This window comes from Salmo salar, chromosome ssa14 (assembly GCF_905237065.1).
Source record: "Salmo salar chromosome ssa14, Ssal_v3.1, whole genome shotgun sequence".
Classification (NCBI taxonomy): domain Eukaryota; kingdom Metazoa; phylum Chordata; class Actinopteri; order Salmoniformes; family Salmonidae; genus Salmo; species Salmo salar.
In genome coordinates, this window is record NC_059455.1 from 57659702 (window position 1) to 57684149 (window position 24448).

The window sequence follows — 24448 nt, forward strand, 5'->3', positions numbered from 1 at the left end:
GTAACCAAAAAGTGTTAAACAAATCTAAATATATTTTATATTCTTCAAAGTCGCCACCCTTTGCCTTGATGACAGCTTTGCACACTCTTGGCATTCTCTCAACCAGCTTCACCTGGAATGCTTTGCCAACTGTCTTGAAGGAGTTCCCACATATGCTGAGCACTTGTTGGCTGCTTTTCCTTCACTCTGCGGTCCAACTCATCCTAAACCATCTCAATTGGGTTGAGGTCGGGTGATTGTGGAGGCCAGGTCATCTGACGCAGCACTCCATCCCTCTCCTTGGTCAAATAGCCCTTACACAGCCTGGAAGTGTTACACACTTTGAAGAATCTCAAATATAAAATATATTTGGATTTGCGTAACACTTTTTGGTTACTACATGATTCCATATGTGTTATTTCATAGTTTTGATGTCTTCACTGTTATTCTACAGTCTAGAAAATATTACAAATAAAGAAAAACCATGGAATGAGTAGGTGTTTCCAAACCTTTGACTGGTACTGTACATCATTGGTCAAAACACTTGCAGTAGTCACCCCTATGCAGTTGTTAGGTCCCCCTCACAAAATAGGTAACTGTTGGGGATAGGGGGCAGTATTTGCACGGCCGGATAAAAAACGTACCCGATTTAATCTGGTTACTACTCCTGCCCAGTAACTAGAATATGCATATAATTAGTAGATTTGGATAGAAAACACTCATGGGAACCCTTTTGTTCCCGAAACGTTTAGTAAGACAATGCAATCGTCCGCCTTGAATATTATTGAAGCTCTGGTTGAAAAAGGCCCTAAAGATTTATGTTATACAACGTTTGACATGTTTGAACGAACGTAAATATATATTTTTTGCACATTCGTGACGACAAGTCCCGCGCGCTTCAGTACATTATGAGTAGCCTTCGGAACGCGCTAACAAGAAGGAACTATTGGGACATAAATTATTAACATTTTCGAACAAAACTAAATTTGTTGTGGACCTGGGATTCCTGGAAGTGCCTTCTGATGAAGATAATCAAAGGTAAGGGAATATTTACAATAGTATATTTGATTTTAGATGGTCCCAAGATGGCGCTAACATGTATCGCCTAGCCTATTTTTTTGAGCATAACCCGTCGTTTATTGCAAAGTGTGATTTCCCAGTAAAGTTATTTTTAAATCTGGCAATGCGGTTGCATTCACAAGATGTTAATCTATAATTCTTTGAATGACAATATTAAATTTTAACAATGTTTTCGAATAGTAATTTTGTAAATTGTAGCGCTGATTCACCGGAAGCATTTGAGGGAAAATATTTTCTGAACGTCACGCGCCGATGTAAAATGCTGTTTTTATATATAAATATTTAACGCCCTGGCCATAGAGAGGGGTTTTTTGTTCTTTATTTTGGTTAGGCCAGGGTGTTACATTGGGTGGGCGTTCTATGTTCTGTTTCTATCTGTTTGTATTTCTTTGTTTTGGGCCGTGTGTGGCTCCCAAATCAGGCACAGCTGAAGGTCGTTGCTGTTGATTGGGAGTCACACATAAGTGCATGTTTTTCCGTTGGGGTTTTGTGGGTAATTGTTTCTGTTCTTGTTACAGTGGTTGCACCTGACAGGACTGTGTTGGCTGTCAAGTTTATTGTTTTTGTAATTGTATAGTGTTCCGTTTCATTAAATATATCATGAACACTAACTCCGCTGCGTTTTGGTCCACTCTCTCTAAAGGCAGTCGTTACAAAATATGAACTTTATCGAATGCATGTATTGCATGTATTGTGTAACATGATGTCCTAGGAGTGTCATCTGATGAAGATTGTCAAAGGTTAGTGCTGCATTTAGCTGTGTTTTGGGTATTTGTGATGCATGCTAGTTGCTTTGAAAATGGCAGTGTGATTTTTTGGGGCAGGGTACTCTCCTAACATAATCTAATGTTTTGCTTTTGCTGTAAAGCCTTTTTGAAATCGGACAACGTGGTTCGATTCAGGAGAGGTGTATCTATAAAATGGTGTAAAATAGTCATATGTTTGAGAAATTGAAGTTATAGCATTTATGAGGTATTTGTATTTCGCACGACGCGATTCCACTGGCTGTTGACTAGGGTGGGACGCAAGCCCCACGTTCCCTGACAGGTTAAATAAAATGTTAAATGTTAAATAAAAAGTGAATGGCAAGAGTCTGTTTTGACATGAAAGTACTCAGAAAATGTGACACATGCGGATGCAAAGGACAATGAACTGAAGCTGGTTTGACTACTACTACTACTACCACCCATAACAATAAGGAGGACAGGTTTTTCTTATTTTCAGAATTTGTGTTTATTTAGCGTTAATTGTTGGTCTATGTTTTTTATTTTTATTTTTACAAACATTCTGCCAGCAGGAGAAATCTACATTTCGTCTGCATCCCACTTTTGACCAAGAATCAAGTTGATCGAAAGTAGTGCACGATATAGGGAATAGGGTGCCATTTCGGATACAACCTACATTTCTAGAAAGCTTATCATTCATAAGAAGCACTGCTCATTAATTTACAATCAAGCCCACTTTGAAATAATCCCAAATATTCCTTAAACCTAAATTATCATTTGCCATGATTATCAGACAAGTTCATTACTGCATTCTCGCTCCTTCTCCTACACACACACACGCACGCACGCACGCACACACGCACACACTGCAGAAGTTAAACTTTGGAAAAACAATCAATGCACAAACGTATTAATCAAGAAGCAAGTGATAAAGGTGGCTGAAGCCGAAGCAGTATCATTCAGTTCCTAATTACAGTATTGCCTCATGTTCATGTTATCCTCCTAACTAAATCTACTGTCTACTCAATTACAACAGTATTTAGTCCAGAAAAATCACTTTGGTTGGGGTTGTGATGGAGTGAGTGGGAAGATTTCACTAACAGTCAGGACTTTTTTCCATTGGAGATACACAGACGTAGATGTGTAAATAGTGTCAGTACACAGTGAAGGGGAACCTGTTACATGAAGTATCAAAAAACATAGATCCCTCAAATTCAAATCTGGACCTCAAAGCCAGTTCCACCAGGTACACCAGGTAGGTCCAATTAATTATCAGGTAGAACGGAAACCAGCAGTAGTCCGGACCTTGTAGGGTAAGATTTGAATACCCCTGACATAGATGAACACCCAGACATAACATGACTGAGAAAGAGTGTTTCTAAAATATATATGTTCTTGCATATATATAAACATATATACTGTAAATATATACAGTATAGTGTGGTTAATAGCGCAAGTGTCAAAGATATGAGACATTACATAATTGCTGTGTGTGTAATTTGACAGCCCCTACTTAAGCGATTTAGTATTTCTGACAAACCAAAAAATAATGTAGTAAAGTTAAACACATTTGCATATTGGTTGCAATAAAAACTAGTTTTCTCATACAAATGAAATACAAAACAACACAATCTCTGAGGTTACTAACTTTTTGCTTCGGCCAAGTAAATAGCTTACAATTAACTTTACATTCTATGTCCAATCAATCACCTCAGATGATTGATGCGCGTTTTAAAGGCAATGTTACCGCATTTGCGGAGATCGCATTCAAGGTAAATGTTGCAGATGTTGTCACAATTGGAAATTACCTTTAAATGTCAAGCGCGCTTTCACCGTGGTTTTGGATTGAATCTGGCCTAGTTATTCAGATTAGTGACACGTGATTGGATGGTGACCCTCCTGACTGGAGTCTGGTCTGCCATCCGATTGGCCACCAGCTCCTGTAACTGCAGCGCCCCTCCGCCAATAAAACAGAAAGCCGGGCAAACGGGGCCGGAGCAATCGACAGGCCCTTCCCACAATGGACGGAGCGAGTGGGCATCGTAGAAAGTGACGCGACCCTTCTCGAAGTCAAGGCACACCCCGAGCCTGGGAGGCAGGGGGTAGGTGAGGCCCGTAGGCGAGGAGGCGGGGATGTTTCCGTTGGAGATGGTGGGGCTGCGGCGAGGGCTTGTGCCGTTGGCGGGGCAACCGTGGTTGTTATGATGGTTGGGACCGTGGGGCAGGAAGATCTTGCCCATCCCCATGGTGAGGAAGGAGAAGGGGGGAGGGGAGTCCAGGGAATCCTCCGCCCCACTGTCATGACCACTGTCTGGGTCATAGCTAGAGATAGAGAGAGAGAGAAAATGAGATTGAGTCATACATACACACACACACACACACACACACAAAACTAGGGCCCGTATTCATAAAGCATCTCAGAGTAGAAAGGCTGATCTTCATGTCCCCCTGTCCATGTAATGTTATTAATTACGCTGTAAAAGGCTAAACTGATCCTAGACCAGCACTCCTACTTTGAGACGTTTTTTTGAAAAGCCCTGATGTAGGTCAGTCTCTCCTCAACATATTTTCCATTGACTACTTCCTGTACTCCATGCACTTTACAACCTTAACCTCCAGCACCACTCACCGGGGACTGGCCATGTCTTGGGGAAGATGAAACCACTCCTGTAGTTTTGCCTCTAGGCCCACCCCCACCTGTGGAACAGACAGAGAGAGGCACTGAAAACGGGCAGCAACATACAATGGGGTCGAAAATGATTGGCACCCTTGATAAAGATTAGCAAAAAAGACAGTATAAAATAAATAATACAAATACTGAGCTATATTGTATGCTCCAGAATATTTTTAAATTACATTATTTTATACTAATACAATTGCTCAGAGAAATAGATTTTGCTTAACAAAGTAATATATATATATATTTTTTTAAATTGTTTGTTTTTGTCATCATTATTTTGACGGCAAACCCACCACTGGTGTGTGTGGTAAAAGTCTATTCTAGCTCTATTTTCACTTAATCTTGACCATAGCACCAGTTCCAATCGAAGTGCCAATGCCGTTTAGCAAACTCCAGGCATTTACATTTGTTGGATGACAGAAAAATAGAGATCTTTGGCCATGCATACCAGTGGTGGGTTTATCGTCGAAAAAATAAGTAACGCATAATCAGAAAAGAACCCCATATCTACTGTAAAATATGGTGGTGGATCTTTGATGTTATGGGGTTATTTTGCTTCCACTGGTCCTGGGGCCCTTGTTAAGGTCAACGGCATCATGAACTTTACACAGTACCAGGACATTTTAGGAAAAAAACTGGCTGCTTCTGCCATGAGGCTGAAACTTGGCTGCAAGTGGATCTTCCTGAAAGACAATAACCCCAAGCACACATCGATATCCACAACTGGTAAATTTCCACAAAATCAACATTTTTCAATGGCCATGTCTCCGGACTTGAACCCCATTGAAAACCTGTGGTTTGAATTGAATAGGGCAGTCCATAAGCACAGACGAAGGATATCAAGAATTCTGTATGGAGGAACGGTTTAGAATCCCTCCCAGTGTGTTCTCCAATCTCATCAAATATTTTTGAAAAATAACTTGCAAGGTGAGTTATTGAAAGGTATTGAAAATGGGGTGCCAATAATTTGGACCCCTAACTTTTTGAGAAAAATATGAGTTGTTAACTATAACTCTTTCTCTGAGCAATAATATTATCATACAATATGATTCTTTTCATATTTGTTTTGCATACAATATAGCTCAGTATTTTGTATTATTTATTTTTTACTCATCTTTATCAAGGGTGCCAATAATTTCAGACCCTAGAGTACATCATTACCCACGAGGTCAACATGCAAAAACACATATGATCACACATTCAGTTTCATACACATTTTTGTATATAGCCTACAAAAACCATACAAAATGCACCACTCCATCTACAGTACAGTAAGTGCCAATCCCAAATTGTTCTTGAAACCCTATGCAGTAGCGGAGATCTGAGAGGATTTGATTGGTATAGGTAATATGGGTAAACGTCCACCTAGCCTATCAGAGGGCAAGGTAGAGTTATTACCAAATGGATTTCACCTGTCAAATCCTCTCAGATCTCCACAGGTGAGTATGGTACGGGGCTTTGGGGACGATATGGGATTGGGCAAAACTCTCTTCCCAGCCGTTCCACTTGCCTTGACCAGATAGGAGCCGGGCTCCACTGAGCATGCCCAGTAGTGCCTGCCCTGGGTGATGGCCACGTCGCCCACCAGCAGGTCTGAGGTCAGGTGACAGGAAGTGAGCGCTAGGTCGGCGGCCTGCAGCAGGGACAGACCGGGGACGCTCCGGGCGCAGCGCTGCTCCTTACTCACCACCAGCCGGTCGGCATGGAGGCCCCAGCGAGAGTCCAGGTAAAAATTTAACACTGAGAGAGGAAGGCAGGGGAGGAGAGTGAGATGGAGGGAGGCAGGAGGAGAGGGAGATGGGGGGAGAGAGGGAGGGAGGGTGGAAGGAGGAGTGCATTTTTAGGAAAGAGAGAAGCGGGAAGTGGAGGGTTTTGATGGGATGGAGTAAAGAAGTGAAATAGGAGAGAGGTAGAAGATAAGGGTACAGAGGAGGTAAATACAGGGATAGAGGAGTAGTAAGACTTAGAATCAGGGCAAGGAAAGAACTGAGAGGGTTAAGAGAGGAGTGGTATAGACAACATGCAACTCCTCCTGAATGAGGAGAGGAGACAAGGACTAATAGAGAGGGAGTCAAACTGTCCTTCATCAACAAACTGGAAATTGACAGAAAACATTCAAAGCAAAAGGTCAATCAAAAGAGCAGTAGGAGAAAGGGATGCATCATTCCTAAACTGGGATCATTTTGGGGATTAATATTCCTGAGGGAAATATAACAGGATAGAATAATTTACCAGGGGAGACGAGGGATACATTGACCACTCAGGACTTCTCAGACCCATTAGCACGGATCTCAACCAACCAAATCGATTTGTTAAACCTCAGGTCTTAACAAACAGCAAACCTCATCAACACACTCTGAGATTTCATTATGGGAGAGAGGGAGAAAGAGGGTGGCTGGGAGAACAAGAGATGCATGGTATAAATGTAAAAAAGGTAGAGATATGTGTGAAGCAACAAGACGAAAAAGGAGAAAGGGTGTAGATGCTCACACTAACAGGCAGAGGGAGAAATGTGGATTGGGAGATTGGACCTAGGAGCGGAATGAGTGAGATGAGGAGAGATATCTGAAGACAAAGTGTAAAGAGGAAAGAGGCTGGGTTGGATAGAGAGATGGGATGGGTAAAGAGAGGGATGGGAGGAGAGATGGATGGTATGGGCAGAGAGAAGGATGGGAATGGGCAGAAAAAGAGAGACATTTGTCATTAAGATGATCTCCATGGATACTGTTCTGATGCATATCAGCTATACCAAGACTTATAATGAGGCCAAGTGTGTGTGTTTGTGTATGTGCGTGTGTGTATATAGTGTGTGTGCGCCTTTAGATCAGTGTATAGAACTCACCTGGTGCTGGCGGGGTGTGTAGGTACACCTCCTCACTGTACTCCCCGAAGCCGGCCTTGTTGCAGCCTCTCACCCTCAACACATACACACTGTCCATCTCCAACCTGTCAATCACAGCACTGGTCCCGCCCACTTCCTCCAGCCGCTGCCAGCCCCAGCGGGCCGCAGCCAATCGTCCTTGGATACCACCTCTGGCCCCGCCTCCTGGCACCACCCCACGGCGACGGAACTCCACAGAGAAGTGCCAGGCGGGAGCGGATTCCTGAGGCAGCCGCCAACACAGAAAAAGCTGGTCATAGGCCAGGGTCTTTTGGGTGTCAATGACAGGGGCCAGAGGGGCTGATGGGAGAAAACATTACAGCTGTCATTCAGATGTTAGAGTCACAAACATACAATTCTCTCTGGCTTGATTACATATGCAATACTACCAGATGTTTATTACAGTTTGTAAACAAATCGAATCAAACTTTATTTGTCACATGCACCGAATACGTAGACCTTACCATGAAATACATAGTTGAAGATGCAGTAATATGACATAATTAAAGGTAGACTCAGCGAGATGACGTTGCCTTAACCCTCTCTGGCTGACTCTATCCTCCTTCCCCTTCATATCCCCCTCCGTTATCCTCCTCTCCTCCTCTCTCTCTGACTGACTCTATCCCTCCATGCCCTCCATGTCCCCCTAGACCCCACCTTCATCTTCCTCTCCTCCTCTCTCTCTGGCTGACTATCCCTCTATGCCTCCCCAGCCACCTCCTTTATCCTCCTCTTATCCTCTCTCTCTGGTGGACTCTATCCCGCTACCCCTCCCTAGCCCCCTATCCCCTCCTTTATCTTCCTCTCCTCCTCTGTCTCACCCTGGATGAACTGCAGGTCTGTGAGGAGTTTGAGCTCTTTGGAGACGTCCAGCTGGAAGTGTCTGAAGGAGGGATCAGCGGCCAGAGAGAAACACTGCAGCCCCTCGATGGACGTGGATAACCTTGGAGAGAGCGAGGGGGGGGTGAGATGGAGAGAGGGGAGGGAGAGAGAGGGAGAGCGAGGAGGAAGCGTGAGAGAGAAAGGGAGAAACATTTAGATTAATTGTTTGGGAGTAGACGAGACACAACAAGTCGGGGGAGGGAGACATAACAATTTTATCATTAGGGTAATATGCATAGAGATAGGCAGTATTTCTGTAACATGTACACTACCGGTCAAAAGTTTTAGAACACCTACTCATTCAAGGGTTTTTCTTTATTTCTACTATTTTGTAGAATAACAGTGAAGACATCAAAACTATGAAATAACACATATGAAATCATGTAGTAACCAAAAAGTGTTAAACAAATCAAAATATATTTTATATTTGAGATTCTTCAAAGTAGCCACCCTTTGCCTTGATGACAGCTTTGCACACTCTTGGCATTCTCTCAACCAGCTTCACCTGGAATGCCTTTCCAACAGTCTTGAAGGAGTTCCCACATATGCTGAGTACTTGTTGGCTGCTTTTCCTTCACTCTGCAGTCCAACTCATCCTAAACCATTGTCACGCCCTGACCATAGAGAGCCCTTGGTTCTCTATGGTGTAGTAGGTCAGGGCGTGACTAGGGGTGTTCTGGTATGTCTATTTCTATGTTGGTGCTAATATGGTTCCCAATTAGAGTCAGATGTTTATCGTTGCCTCTGATTGGGGATCATATTTAGGTATCCATTTTCTCACCTGTGTTTTGTGAGATATGTTTTGTGTTTGTGCATGTGCACCACGTAGTCAAGTTTCATTGTTTGTTTATTGATATATTTTGTTTTGCTAAGTTTCACTTTGGAATAAAGATGTGGAACTCTACACACGCTGCGCCTTGGTCCCGTTCTTATGACAACCGTGACAACCATCTCAATTTGGTTGAGGTCGGGGGATTGTAGAGGCCAGGTCATCTGATGTAGCATTCCATCACTCTCCTTCTTGGTAAAATAGCCCTTACACAGCCTGGAGGTGTGTTGGGTCATTGTCCTGTTGAAAAACAAATGATGGGATGGCGTATCGCTGCAGAATGCTGTGGTAAACATTCTGGTTAAGTGTGCCTTGAATTCTAAATAAATCACAGACAGTGTCACCAGCAAAGCACCCCCACACCATAACACCTCCTATTCCATCCATTACGGTGGGAAATACACATGCGGAGATTGTCCGTTCACCCACACTGCGTCTCACAAAGACATGGCGGTTGGAACCAAAAATCTCAAATTTGGACTCCAGACCAAAGAACAGATTTCCACCATTGCTCATGTTTTTTGACCCAAGTAAGTCTCTTCTTATTGGTGTCCTTTAGTATTGGTTTCTTTACAGCAATACGACCAAGGTCTCCTCTGAACAGTTGATATTGAGATGTGTCTGTTACTTGAACTCTGTGAAGTGTTTATTTGGGCTGCAATTTCAAAGGCTGTTAACTCTAATGAACTTATCCTTTGCAGCAGAGGTAACTCTGGGTCTTCCATTCCTGTGGCGGTCCTCATGAAAGCCAGTTTCATCATAGCGCTTGATGGTTTTTGCGATTTCACTTGAAGATACTTTCAAAGTTCTTGAAATTTTACGGACTGACTGATCTTTATGTCTTAAAGTAACGATGGACTGTCGTTTCTCTTTGCTTATTTGAGCTGTTCTTGCCATAATGTGGACTTGGTCTTTTACCAAATAGGGCTATCTCCCCCCCCACACACACACACACCTTGTCCCAACACAACTGATTGGCTCAAACACATGAAGGCACACCTGTTAATTGAAATATATTCCAGGTGACTATCTCATGAAGCTGGTTGAGAGAATGCCAAGAGTTTGCAAAGCTGTCATCAAGGCAAAGGGTGGCTATTGGAAGAATGTGAAATATGAAATATATTTGATTTGTTTACCACTTTTTGGTTACTACATGATTCCATGTGTTATTTCATAGTTTTGATGTCTTCACTGATATTCTACAATGTAGAAAATAGTGAATATAAAGAAAAACCCTTGAATGAGTAGGTGTTCTAAAACTTTTGACCGGTAGTGTATTTTAAATATGTATTTCAATCACTTCTGAGCATTTTGTAATTTGTATTGCATTGGGCTGAAATACATTCCAATGTATTTTGAAACAAGATACTTTTGAGAGCTGTAATTGGAATTTTCAAAATACGAAATACTTTTCTATACCATTTTTTATAGCGGTTCACCATTTTGTGTCCCCCTTTCACCCTACATTGGTATCAGAAGTCTGATGGCACTATGGTATAATAAGAACGTCTGCTAAATGAACTAAATATAAATGTGTCTGTAAAAATGGGCAATTGCAAAGCATGCTCAGTATTATGCTAATGAGATCTGCCCCAAAACAAGGTTTTGTTTAGAAGGGATACAGCTTTTGTCAAAATGTACTATTCATAGCAGGTTTACAAGTAAATATGCAGAGGGTTAGGCAAATTAACGTAGCAGGTTACATACAAATCATTAAAATCCAGACATAAAATAATACAAATCATTAAATCATTAAGAAAAATCATAGAAATCATAAAATCAAATCATTAAAATCCAGACAGAAACATACAAATCATTAAAATCCAGACAGAAAATATTTACACAAGAAGCAACCTAATATCACACAGTCACAAACTCTCAGTCATTTAGTAAGTTCACCATTGTATCCCATCAAGACATGATCCCAAAAAAGGCCAATAATAATACCCAGTGTGCTTTGCAGTTCATTTTGGAATGTTCATTTTCACATACAGTGCCTTCACAAAGTATTCATACCCCTTGACTTATTTCACATTCTGTTGTGTTACAGCCTGAATTCAAAATAGATTAAATACAACATTTTCTCACCCACCTAAACACAATACCCCATAATGACAAAATGAAAACATGTACATTTATTGAAAATTAAATACAGAAATATTAAATGTACATAAGTATTCACACCCCTGAATCAATACATGTTACAATCGCTTTTGGCAGTGATTAGATCTGTGAATCTTTCTGGGTAAGTCTCTATGAGCTTTGCACACCTGGATTGTACAATATTTGACCATTATTCTTTTTAAAATTCTTCAAACTCTGTCAAGTTGATTGTTGATCATTGTTAGACAGCCATTTCCAAGTCTTGCGATAGATTTTCAATCCGATTTTAGTCAAAACTGTAACTCGGCCACTCAGAAACATTCTGTGTCATCTTGGTAAGCAACTCAGTGCAGATTTGGCCTTGTGTTTCAGGTTATTGTCTTGAATAAAGGTGAATTTGTCTTCCAGTGTCTGTAGGAAAGCAGACTGAACCAGGTTTTCTTCTAGGATTTTGCCTGTGTGTACCTCTATTCCATTTATTTTTATCCTAAAAACCTCCCTAGTCCTTGCAGATTACAAGCATACCATAACATGATGCAGCCACCACCATTCTTGAAAATATGAAGAGTGGTACTCAGTTATGTGTTGTTGGATTTGCCCCAACGCTTTGTATTCAGGACAAAAAGTTAATTTCTTTGCCACATTTTTTGCAGTATTATTTAAGTGCCTTGTTGCAAACAGGATGCATGTTTTTGTATTTATATTCTGTACAGGCTTCCTTCTTTTCACTCTCGAGTAAATACAATGTTGTTGATCCATCCTAAATTTTCTCATATCACAACCATTAAACTCCGTAACTCTTTTAATATCACCTTTACCGTCATGGTAAAATCCCTGAGCAGTTTCCTTTCTCTTTAGCAACTGAGATAGGAAGGACGCCTGTATCTTTGTAGTGACTGGGTGTATCGGTACACCATCCAAAGTCTAATTAACAACTTCACCATGCTCAAAGGGATATTCAGCATCTGCTTTTTTTATTTTTACACATCTAGCAATCAGTCCCCTTCTTTGCGAAGCTTTGAAAAACCTCCCTCATCTTTGTAGCTGAATCTGTGCTTGAAATTCACTACTCAATTGAGGGTCCTTACAGATAACTGTATGTTTGGGGTACAGAGATGAGGTAGTTATTAAACATGGAATGAGTCCATGCAACTTATTACGCGAATTGTTAAGCACATTTTTACTTCTGAACTTATTTAGGCTTTCCATAACATAGGGGTTGAATACTTATTGACTGAAGACATTACAGCTTTTCATTTTTTATTAATTTCTAAAAACATAATTCCACTGTGAAATCATGGTGTAGATCTGAAGGCACTGTACATGTTTCATGCCACTGATCCAGTGTCAGTCAAACAAACTATCATTGGAAACAGTGAACACCGGTTGGAGCACAACTAAACTCAGCAAAAAAAGAAACGTTCCTTTTTCAGGACCCTGTCTTTCAAAGATAATTCATAAAAATCCAAATAACTTCACAGATCTTCATTGTAAAGGGTTTAAACACTGATTCCCATGCTTGTTCAATGAACCATAAACAATTAATGAGCATGCACCTGTGGAACGGTCGTTAAGACACTAACAGCTTACAGACGGTAGGCAATTAAGGTCACAGTTATGAAAATTTAGGACACTAAAGAGGCCTTTCTATTGACTCTGAAAAACACCCAAAGAAAGATGCCCAGGGTCCGTGCTCATCTGCGTGAACGTGCCTTAGGCATGCTGCAAGGAGGCATGAGGACTGCAGATGTGGCCAGGGCAATGAATTGCAATGTCCGTACTGTGAGACGCCTAAGACAGCGCTACAGAGAGACAAGACGGACAGCTGACCTCCCTCGCAGTGGCAGACCACGTGTAACAACACCTGCACAGGATCGGTACATCCGAACATCACACCCGCGGGACAGGTACAGGATGGCAACAACAACTGCACGAGTTACACCAGGAACGCACAATCCCTCCATCAGTGCTCAGACTGTCCGCAATAGGCTGAGAGAGGCTGGACTGAGGGCTTGTAGGCCTGTTATAAGGCAGGTCCTCACCAGACATCACCGGCAACAACGTCGCCTATGGGCACAAACCCACCATCGCTGGGCCAGACAGGACTGGCAAAAAGTGCTCTTCACTGACGAGTCGCGGTTTTGTTTCACCAGGGGTGATGATCGGATTTGCGTTTATCGTCGAAGGAATGAGTGTTACACTGAGGCCTGTACTCTGGAGTGGGATCGATTTGGAGGTGGAGGGACCGTTATAGTCTGGGGCGGTGTGTCACAGCATCATCGGACTGAGCTTGTTGTCATTGCAGGCAATCTCAATGCTGTGCGTTAAAGGGAAGACATCCTCCTCCCTCATGTGGTACCCTTCTTGCAGGCTCATCCTGACATGACCCTTCAGCATGACAATTCCACCAGCCATACTGCTTGTTTTATGCGTGATTTCCTGCAAGACAGGAATGTCATTATTCTGCCATGGCCAGTGAAGAGCCCTGATCTCAATCCCATTCAGCACGTCTGGGACCTGTTGGATTGGAGGGTGAGGGCTAGGGCCATTCCCCCCAGAAATGTCCGGGAACTTGCAGGTGCCTTGGTGGAAGAGTGGGGTAACATCTCACAGCAAGAACTGGCAAATCTGGTGCAGTCCATGAGGAGGAGATGCACTGCAGTACTTAATGCAGCTGGTGGCCACACCAGATACAGACTGTTACTTTTGATTTTGACGCCCCTTTTGTTCACGGACACATTATTCCATTTCTGTTAGTAACATGTCTGTGGAACTTGTTAAGTGCATGTCTCAGGTGTTGAACCTTGTTATGTTCATACAAATATTTACACATGTTAAGTTTGCTGAAAATACACGCAGTTGACAGTGAGAGGGTGTTTCTTTTTTTGCTGAGTTTACATAGAACAACATCACTAAAACAAAGCCATGTTACTTTTATCTAACAGGTATAATGGTTCCCTCTTGTGTCCATTTGTTATTTTGCTGGTGATGTGGGATGAGCAGCGAAAACACAAAAAAAGGAAAGAAGCATAGACAATAGACATTGATAGAAGGAGTGGGAGGAGAAACGGAACAATAAGAACAGAGAAACAAAAACAAAGGAACAGAAAAATGAACAAACAACAAAACTAGGGAGTTAAAGAGCCCTGGGTATGTCCCAAATAGCACCCTATTCCCTACAGTGCTTTTGACCAGAGCCCTATGTGGAATAGGGTGTCATTTGTATAACAATAGGGTGCTATTTGTATAAGTTGCCACGCTGTCTGCTGTCCAGCCAGTCAGACCTATTGTGTGTACCTGCTGTGTGTCTGGCGCGCTGCCTGGACGAAGCAGGGCGGGTCCGTCTCCTTCAGCAGCTCCTGGGAGAACGCCATGAGGCCTGCATGCTCCAGCAGGCTCCGCCTCTCCGCCACCTGGCCCGCCAACGCCTCGCCCCGCTTCTGCCTCGCCCTCTCCAGGGCTTCGGTCAATGAGGCGTGGCGCTCGGCGAGGAGGGCAGTCAGGTCCCTCACGCTCTGAGACAGCTGCTCCCGTGCCGCTACGCTGTTCGCCTGGGGACAGACAGCAACACACAGGGAGGTTAGGACTATATAGATATACTGTATATGAATCGATATTATTCTAGAGTTGTGTTCTATTTCATTCTGTGATTAACACTGGCTACGCTGTTCAACAGTCAGACAGCAACACACAGGGAGGTTAGGTGGACCACAGAGATGATGTATTACACAGCAACACACAGGTTAGGACCATAGAGCAAGATATTTTATATACAGTATACAGTAGCATATGATGTTTACTGTGGTAAACAATGTTGTCCATCGTGGTGTGGTCAGTAGGATCAATGATCCTAATTTGCCTAAATATTCTGAAATAACTTGAAATGGCCATGGTCTAATTGACTCAACAACCAAAAACACATATCTAAGTTGACCTTTCTTCACAAACCAGAAAACCTATAGTTATTGCTGGTTCTTTATCAAAGTTAGCTGGCTAACTCATTGATTCTGCTTTGTGGTATACTCCTCTGGTGGGGTATTTCTGGAGCTTTGCAGACTGCAGTATTATTTAGTCACCTCTGTCTGAGTGATGGCACTCTCCAGCTGTGTGATCTGGCCCAGCACCGTCTCCTGGTTGGCCAGAACGTAGTTCATCTCCTTGGTAATCTTGTCCTGACAAATAAACAGTGACGACAAACAAAGAGTTTAACACCCCAGACTAGACTTAATCCTAATGCACAACAGTAGCTCTGTATTACCCTACATTTTAACTGTACTCATCTCTTACACACTGGATGATCTAAACCCACAGTTCAATGGCTACTCTTACCCCTTTTCTGTCACGCACTGTACTACTAGACTAACCACCAACCATTGAGGGCCAATCTCCATTGCATGTGATATCCACTAATGCCACTGAGTATAACTAACATTGCCATTTAGCAGGTACTTTTATTCAAAGCAGCTAAAGGGTATTACACACATTATTCAGTATATTGTACAGTATAAGGCCAATGCAGGAACCATGCTATAACCAATTAAGCTATTGCACCCAGGTGCCCACCTTGAGAGTCTGGTAGGCCTGGGCGACTGGCGCCACTTTGTGCCCGGCGTGTACACGGCGCAGCTTGCAGAGCGGGCACAGCAACCGCTGGCACGTCCTACAGTAGAAGTGCAGACGCTCCTGGTCATGCTCAGGACACGACAGAACCTGGAGGAGGAGAGGCAAGAGGGATGAGAGAGAGGAGAGAAGAGAGGGATGAGAGAGGATAGAGAGGGATGAGAGAGAGGCAGGCCTCACCTTGGGCCTAAAGTTGAGGGTGGGCTGGACGTGTTCGTGCTGGGCGCGCGGTGTCCCCCAGGGGTGGTAGAGCTTGAAACACTCGTTACAGAAGCTGGCTCGGCAGTCGGCGCAGCCCTTAGTGGCCTCCAGGGACTGGGGAGGCTTGCAGAACTGACACATTACAGCCACACTGCCCAGGCTCACTGTGTGTCTGTACCTAAGAGGAGGAGGGGAGAGAGGGAGTGGGGGGAGGAGAGGGGAATGATTAAAGGGAGGAGGGTAGGGGAGAGAAAGAGAGAGCATCGGGCGAATTAGGGCTGGATAGTAGTAGAAAGGGCGAAAAGAGGTGGAAAAAAGAGAGACAAAAAAATAATACGGTGGAAGGAGAAAACGGTGCCAAGACAGAGAGAGAGTGGATGGGTAGACATGGTGATAAATATCATAAAGAGATTACAGTACAAGGGGAAAATAAGTTGTTTGCAGTTACACTGCAGTAGTCCAGTGGAAGTGCAGTGTATGTCTGCTGCAGTAGGTTGCAGGAGCTCTGCTAGCTTGGGAGATCTGCTAGTTTCCTCTCTAGCTGAGCTTCACGCTGATTAACAAGAGTCAGCACTTGGCACCCTATTCCCACTATATAGTGAGCTACTTTTTACCAGGGTGCCATTTGGGACGCAGAACTTGGACACGTTCTCTCACTCACTATTTAAGGGGCTAAAGCTGCTACTAATTGAAATGTTACACTATAGCCTACCCTGCAGCATATAGGCATGTAACAACCGACCACAACACAGTGTGAATGCTGTTTTAATATGTATCTTTGTGTGAGTGTGTTTGTGCACGTGTATGTGTGTGTGCGTGTGTGTCAGGGGCAGCAGGTAGCCTAGCGGTTAAGATGTTAGGCCAACAACCGAAAGGTCGCTGGTTCAAATCCCCGACTAGGTGAAAAAACTGCCGAGGTGCCCTTGAGCAAGGCACGTAACCCTAACTGCTCCTGTAAGTTGCTCTGGATAAGAGTGTCTTGGGAAACAAAAATCTTAAACAGAAATTCCATCCCGATGGTGACAGTGATTTTGCAGGCAGGGAGGGCTACATCCTCCCTTACAGAAAAACCACGATTTCACAGAAAATTCAGAAAATCATGTGAAAACGTCATTTCGGAACACCAAATGTGATCATGTTTTTGCATGTTGCTTTACATGTTATCACATTAACTTCACATAAGATCACATGGGATCACGTGAAATTCTCGATTTTTCAAGTAAGGGCTCACAAGACACCGACACCTCCACTCCATATGATTGTGCATATGTGCGTGTGTGCGTGCGTGCATGTACAAGTGTAAGTGTGTATAAGTGTGTGTGTGTTACCTCTCTACAATGCGCTCCAAGGTGAGGTTACGTAGGCAGTCAGTCAGGCCCTTCTCTCCCAGCTCTACCTCCCTCCCACAGGGCGGGCATGGAAATAACATTGCATGGGGTGGTTCCTTACGACGTCGCCCCGGCGACAGATAGGTCCCAAATCCTGGATAGAGGGTGGGAGAGGGGATGGGTAAAGGGTGGAGGAGAATAGAGTAAAAAAAGAATCAAAGGAGGATGTGTGTATTCCCATCGAATCCCCAGACTAGTCCTATTAATCGTCACATTCAACATTGAATCTAAAGACACACACACTCTCTCTCTCATGTGCACACACACTCACACACACACACACAAACATTACCTGAACGTAGCACCCGGTCAATGGGTCGATGGTCGGCCTTGCTGGGCATGGGCCTGCGTGCCTGGTGGGGAGAGCGGGTGTTGGGGGTGGAGGCAGGAGAGTTGGGCTCGGGTGGCAACTCCGGAGGAGGGTAGCCATTTTGAACCAGGACCTCGGAGGCACACATCAGACAGACGCTGTGCTGACATGGCAGGACCACGGGCTGCTTGACGATCTCCTTACACACCGGGCAATGCAGCTCCCGCTCCATGCTCTTCATGTTAGACTGGGGAGGAGGGAGAGGTAGAGAGTCAATGAATCACACAGGTACAGCAAATAGACAGACCTAAGGTTGTCCCATGTCGCTCAGTTGGTAGAGCATGGTGCTTGCAAGGTCAGGGTTGTGGGCCACTACTGTAAGTCGCTCTGGATAAGAGTGTTTGCTAAATTACCTAAATGTAATGTAAATGCGGAGTCTCTACTACCTTGATATTCAAGGGAATTACTGTAATTAATTGAACTAAAATGAACCCACCAAGACAAAAAAAAGAAGGGGTCCAGGGATGAATTTATAATAAATGTTTTGAAAAGAGACTGAAGTATGTACGGGACAGAAACAGAGGAATGACATGAAGAAAATTTAAGAGAGGTATAGAAATAAAAGAAATAGCTGTACCACCAACTACAATAAACTGCAGCACTCAAGATCCATAAACATGCAAGTCACGAGAACACAGAGCACAGGAGATGAACGGTCTCGGTAACTGAGTGAGATACAGAGAGGCTGAGAGGTTGAAGGAGGAGAGGTAGGCTGGCATCCCAAATGGCACCCTATTGCCTATATAGTGCACTAACTTTGACCAGAGCCCTATGGGCCTTGGTAAAAAAGAATGCACTATATAGGGCCATCAAACTGAACTCTGGGCCTCGAAGCCAATTCCACTGCGATTTTTCATTGTTCCCCTATAATCAGGGACTGATTTAGACCTGGGACACTAGGTGAGTGTAGTTAATTATCAGGTAGAACAGAAAACCAGCAGGTTCCGGACTTCGTAGGGTAAGAGTTGAATACCCCTGATATAGATAATAGAGTGCCATTTGGGATGCAGCCGTAGCGTGAGAGAGGGGCAGAGATTTCTCTAGCTAAGTGTTAACATGTGACATTATGACAGTGGGCTTTATAAATAGCTGTCCTCAATGGGCTGTCAAAACAGTGTGAGACTCGTTAAATATCAATAAGGAAGGAGGACCAGACGTTTTGTAATTCCTGCACACGCCTCATCCGGAGTGTGTGTGTGTGTGACCCCTGGTCCCGATGAGTTCATTCCACACACCTCTGCTGTATAGACTGGTGCTCCCTGCTGTCACACACACCATACCTGGGTGTATTCATAAAGTTTCATGCAGAAGTGCTGATCTAGGATCAGTTTTGCCTTTTAGAGCATAATGAATAAGATCTATATGGACAGTGTGACCTGATCCAAGACCAGCACTCCTACTCTGAGACGTTTTATGAATACAGACCTAGATCGGAAGGATGAATGGAGGAAATGCGTTTGTAGTGCTGAAGATAGCGTGTCCCTTAGAGCTAGACAGTGGACACTGATAGGTCCAAGACTAGGTGTGTTGCTTCTGTGGTTTCCCTTGACAGAGGTCTGGGACATAAAGCTCTGGCTAAAACAGCTAGCGGCTAGATTCTAGCTGTTTAACTTTTTAGATCATAATGAGTAAGATTACATGGACAGGGGGGACCTGATCCTAGATCAGCATTCCTACTCTGAGTGAAGGAAATTAATGAATTAATGAGTGAGTGAGTGAGTGAGTGAGTGAGTGAGTGAGTGAGTGAGTGAGTGAGTGAATGAATGAAGGAAGGAACTCCCCCAGTAAACTGTAGCAGCATCAGGAGACTTTACTCTTAGAAAAAAGGTGCTATCTAGAGCCTTAAAGGGTACTTTGGCTGTCCCCATAGGAGAACCCTTTGAAGAACCCTTTTTGGTTGCAGGTAGAACCTTTTCTACAGAGGGGTTCAACATTAAACCCAAAAAGGGTTCTCCTATGAGGACAGCCAAAGAACCCTTTTGGAACCCTTTTTTTATGAGAGTGTAACTGCTGCAGGAATGCATCAATACTGATAACGCACACACACACACATTGACACTCACAGTGGCACACTCACACTGACACTCACTCACTCCCTCACTCCCTCACACACACAGACATGCACACACACACACACACACGCACAAACACACACACACACACACACACACACACACACACACACACACACACACACACACACACACTGACACAATTTAATCAGACGGATTACATTGAAAACCACTTAACCTAACAGATATCCATTATATTGATTGCTCTCATGCAGAGGGGAGAGGAAGAGGATAACAACCTCCCTTTGAATTTTCTAAACTGATCACATCCACTTAAATTACATTATTTATATTTCATTATATGATTTAAGCAACAATATAAACTGAGTGGTTCAAGCCCTGAATGCTGATTGGTTGACAGCCGTGGTATATCAGACCATATACCACTGGTGTGACAAAACATTTATTTTTACTGCTCTAATTACATTGATAACCAGTTTATAATAGTAATAAGGCACCTCAGGGTTTTGTGGTATATGGGCAATATACCACGGCTAAGGGCTGTATCCAGGCACTCTGCGTTGTGTCGTGCTTAAGAACGGCACTTAGCTGTGGTATATTGGTCATATACTACACCTCCTTGTGCCTTATTGCTTAAATATAGCACAGCCTAAATCAATTGATACATTTCCCACATTACAGCTTTTTCAATCACTTTGGTAAAATGTTCAGATGTAAGTAGTACATTTTCAAAATTTTAAGTAAAAAACTCTTAACTGATAACACTTGTAATGCCCCCTATCTTATGTTCAGAACCTTTGACTGTGCATTCACTGGGGTTTCACACATCTTTCACCCCTGAGCCATTCATGAAAAATCTAAGGTTTCCGTGAAATACCGTGTGCACATTTGGTTCAAGTCACCAATACATCAGATAATGATAGGCTTACCATTTACTCATTTTAACTACCATTTAATCCAATCGCATTTTCCATACAGTATTTGACTATAAATTGACATTTTTTGTATCCAATGGCAGGTTGTGAGGATGTTGAGAAATATGTCAGTCTTACAGTTTTATTATCCTTATACAGTACATACGTAGGACAAATCATCAGAAATAAGGGTATTGTGAAGCAGTTTTCTAAAAACGTTGCATAGTGTTTTCTGCCCCATGCAACATTGTACAAGATCACATTTTCTATGTGACTTGTCAACTGAAGCAGTACCACCTATCTATCTGCTTGACAAAATGTATTAGCTTACAGTGCATCAATGAAATTCAGATAGTGAGTGGAATATATTGCTATACACAACCCAGATCTTTCAGCAGTACATTGTACACTACACTCTTAGAAAAAAAAGTTGCCATCTAGAACCTTAAAGGGTTCTTCGGCTGTCCCCATAGGATAACCCTTTGAAGAACCCCTTTTGGTTCTTCGGTTTGCACAACCGAAGAATTTCTGCACAAACTGTCAGAAACCGTCCCAGGGAAGCTCATCTGCGTGCTCGTCGTCCTCACCAGGGTCTTGACCTGACTGCAGTTCGGTGTCATAACCGACTTGTGGGCAAATGCTCACCTTCGATGGCCACTGGCAAGCTGGAGAAGTGTGCACTTCACAGATGAATCCCGGTTTAAACTATGCCGGGCAGATTGCCGGGCAGTATGGCGCCGTGTGGGCGAGTGGTTTCAACGTTGTGAACTGAGTGCCGCATGGTGGTAGTGGGGTTATGTTATGGGCAGGCATAAGCTACGGACAACGAACACAGTTGCATTTTATCGATTAGCAATTTTAATGCACAGGGATACCTTGAAGAAATCCTGAGGCCCATTGTCTTGTCATTCATCACCTCATGTTTCAGCATGATAATGCACGGCCCAGTGTCTCAAGGATCTGTACACAATTTCTGGAAACTGAAAATGTCCCAGTTCTTCCATGGCCTTCATATTCACCAGACATGTCACCCAATGAGCATGTTTGGGATGCTCTGGATCGATGTGTACGACAGCGTGTTCCAGTTCCTGCCAATACCCAGCATCTTCACACAGCCATTGAAGAGTAGTCGGACAATATTCCACAGGTCACAATAAACAGCCTGATCAACTCTATGCGACGGAGAAGTGTTGCGCTGCATGAGGCAAATGGTGGTCACACCAGATACTGTCTGGTTTTCTGATCTACACCCTTACCTTTTTTTTAAGGTATCTGTGACCAACATTTGCATATCTGTATTCTCAGTCATGTGAAATCCATAGATTAGCGCCTAATGAATTTATTTCAATTGACTGATTTCCTTGTATGTAAGTAAAATATTTTTAATTGTTGCATGTTGTGTTTATTTTTTTGTTCAGTGTACAGTATATACGTTAACTAGACACTACATAATTTTGGTTCAGCAGTTATCAGTTTTGAGCAGTTTGATTAAGTGATAGTTAATTGTATTGTTAACAAATGACAAGAACATCATATCAAAAGTAGGCCTATTGCATTTTGAAAAGCAGATACTTCGATTGAATCCAACTTGAAAGAGTGATTTGATGCAGTTAACAAGTGACTGTGAATTAATTTGTTGTACTCAGTTCATTTAAAATGTGCTTAGAGTTTTGAAACATGAGCCATTTTCGTTTGGATTTTTGTGCTTAGAGTTGTGAAAATGTACCACATAGCCTACTTGTTAAAATTGCACCAAAGTGACATTTTTTTATTTTTATTATATGAAGCAATACTAAACAATCCACACACACATCACATCATTAAAAAAACATGCAGACCTGGAGGTTAAAGAAAAAGATAATGTATAATTTACCAGCAGGACATGGTTAGAGATCCTGTCTCGCTGTCATTCACCAATGTCAACTCCGTCCTGTCCTTTCTTGTTCTGTTCAAAACAGCCGGCGGCTAAATTAGCAATAGGCTAGACAGGCTATGCTACACTGGCTACAATCTATTGACGCCCACAAATTATTTTTCCAAATAGGACCTATATTCGATATTACAGCGAAATGTAATTTGCAATGCGATGTCTGTCTGTCACCGGTTTGGTTTCCAGAACACGTGTTGTGCTACAGCGTATTTCTTACCTTCAACTGGAATCTAGGCACCATGATATGAAGGTTTTATTCCATGATAATCTGAGCGACGCACCCAGATGGGATAGTAGAAACTGAAAGCGAGGCCTAGGCCTATTTCTGCCTCGCCACAAGGTGTGGCATGGGAGATTTGTGAGATGCAAATATTTAAGGACTCCCTTTTCATTCCTTAATATAGTGCGTAAATGGAGTTATTTTCAGTCTCTCATAGTTACATTTTTTTTTAAAACTAGGTTAGGCTATTGCGCTGTGCAATATTCGGTACCCTATTTTTTTTTATCTCCCCGTCTGCAGCGCAAGACCGGGCCGCTTTCCTGCATCCCGTCTCCATGGTAACGAGCATCCCTGGTCCCTGCGCATCCCCAGAGCAAGCACAAAACGCGTTGCATTTTAGTTGCACCGCTTCTTTATTTGTTTCCAGTGTGTCTAATGTTGCATTTGAATAGGCATATGGTCTACATTTCTTTAGCATTTTTGTTGTCCACCCAAAAATATATATACACGATAGAGCACCTTAAAGCCTAGTTCTCAGAAATGTTCCCCAAAAAGGGTAACGCCTGTAAAAGGCCTATAAGTAGTTCAATACATTTGGTAGGCATCCACATATTTGCAGGTGAATTCAATGGAAATTGGAATATTGCCTAATGGGAATAGTATGGTAAAGGATAGTGTTATTTAAAACATAAATATATGTTTCCTTTTGGTCTAGGTTGAAGACTATTTAGGCCATCATAACGAATTCATGATCACATTCAAGATAGAGGAATGGGGTGGAAGGGGAATAGCTTTTCTAGAAAACAGTGTATAGACAGACTTATATCACATAAAAAAAAGATATCAATGTGTTACATTGAGCCGTGTTAAATGTTGGAAATTATTACGTCGACTAATAAGAGGGGTCCGACAGATGCATATGGGGGCGAATCAGACACCTGAAAATAAATGGTGATCTGTTTCTGGTAGCCTAGGCTTTAGGCAACTGCCTGCATCATTAGCCTATACAATGTAATAGGCTATTAGTAGACTACAACGGGGAAACAACAAACCATGTAAACATATACAAACACTGACATGACCAGATACATGTTACTCACACTAATACGAACCAGAGCGTCCATCACTGAAGAAGTAAGCGTTCAATCCGATTGTGCCTCCTTCGATGAATTAGACATGATAGGCCTACCGTTATCATAACAAACTGCAAAATAGATATTCATAACTCCTGGATCAATATAGCGTGTTTAGCCATAATAGACATCGGTTTTGCGCATTATTGGAAATGGACGCATGCGCATGAGCCTACAACCCTCAAAAAAACTTTAAAATAAAAAATGAAGCCAAATGGAAGAGAGAAATGGAATTTGTAACGAAATGAAATGAAAGCGATCATGAAAATACACACACCGTTCCAAATGCTGCCAGATTATGCGCTTGGTAGGCTACTCCCCACCTAGTCGTCTCTCAACCTTCCTTTACCGAATCACATCAGCCTCGGAAATTCTGTCACGATTCAGTTTTTTTGTCTCTGTCGGGGTGAGTACTACAGTAATCGGAGCATGCGTAATAAACCCGGCCTGTTACTAAAAAGAGTGACCTCATTTTTTAAT

At 42.8% G+C, this 24448-nt stretch overlaps 1 protein-coding gene across 3 annotated transcripts; it reads right to left on the reverse strand.

The window, feature by feature from the left end:
* Positions 1 to 2257: 2257 nt before the first annotated feature.
* Positions 2258 to 24342, reverse strand: trim46b (tripartite motif containing 46b). 3 transcript variants are annotated; one of them, XM_045694608.1, is made up of 13 exons: positions 24246 to 24342; positions 23936 to 24039; positions 17661 to 17925; positions 17309 to 17462; positions 15960 to 16158; positions 15723 to 15869; positions 15236 to 15331; positions 14457 to 14710; positions 8167 to 8288; positions 7307 to 7645; positions 5975 to 6204; positions 4414 to 4481; positions 2258 to 4106 (listed from the first exon to the last, which is right to left on the reverse strand). In XM_045694608.1, exons 2-13 carry the CDS (start codon positions 23957 to 23959, stop codon positions 3641 to 3643), a joined length of 2364 nt encoding a protein of 787 aa, XP_045550564.1. In that variant the 5' UTR covers positions 23960 to 24039; positions 24246 to 24342; the 3' UTR covers positions 2258 to 3640. The 3 variants fall into 3 exon arrangements, with proteins under 3 accessions (XP_045550564.1, XP_013997580.1, XP_045550565.1); XM_014142105.2 differs by lacking the exon at positions 24246 to 24342 and adding an exon at positions 22559 to 22630 and having other exon boundaries at positions 23936 to 24237; XM_045694609.1 differs by lacking the exon at positions 23936 to 24039.
* Positions 24343 to 24448: the final 106 nt, after the last annotated feature.

Bases quoted from the DNA above. Each gene is read 5' to 3' on its own strand.
- trim46b (XM_045694608.1), bottom strand. From the start codon at position 23,959: ATGGACGCTCTGGTTCGTATTAGT. The intron at 17,926-23,935 runs GTGAGTAACATG...CCTCCTCCCCAG, and splicing joins ACGCTCTGGTTCGTATTAGT to TCTAACATGAAGAGCATGGA. The intron at 15,870-15,959 runs GTGAGGCCTGCC...CTCCTCCTCCAG, and splicing joins CCCTCAACTTTAGGCCCAAG to GTTCTGTCGTGTCCTGAGCA.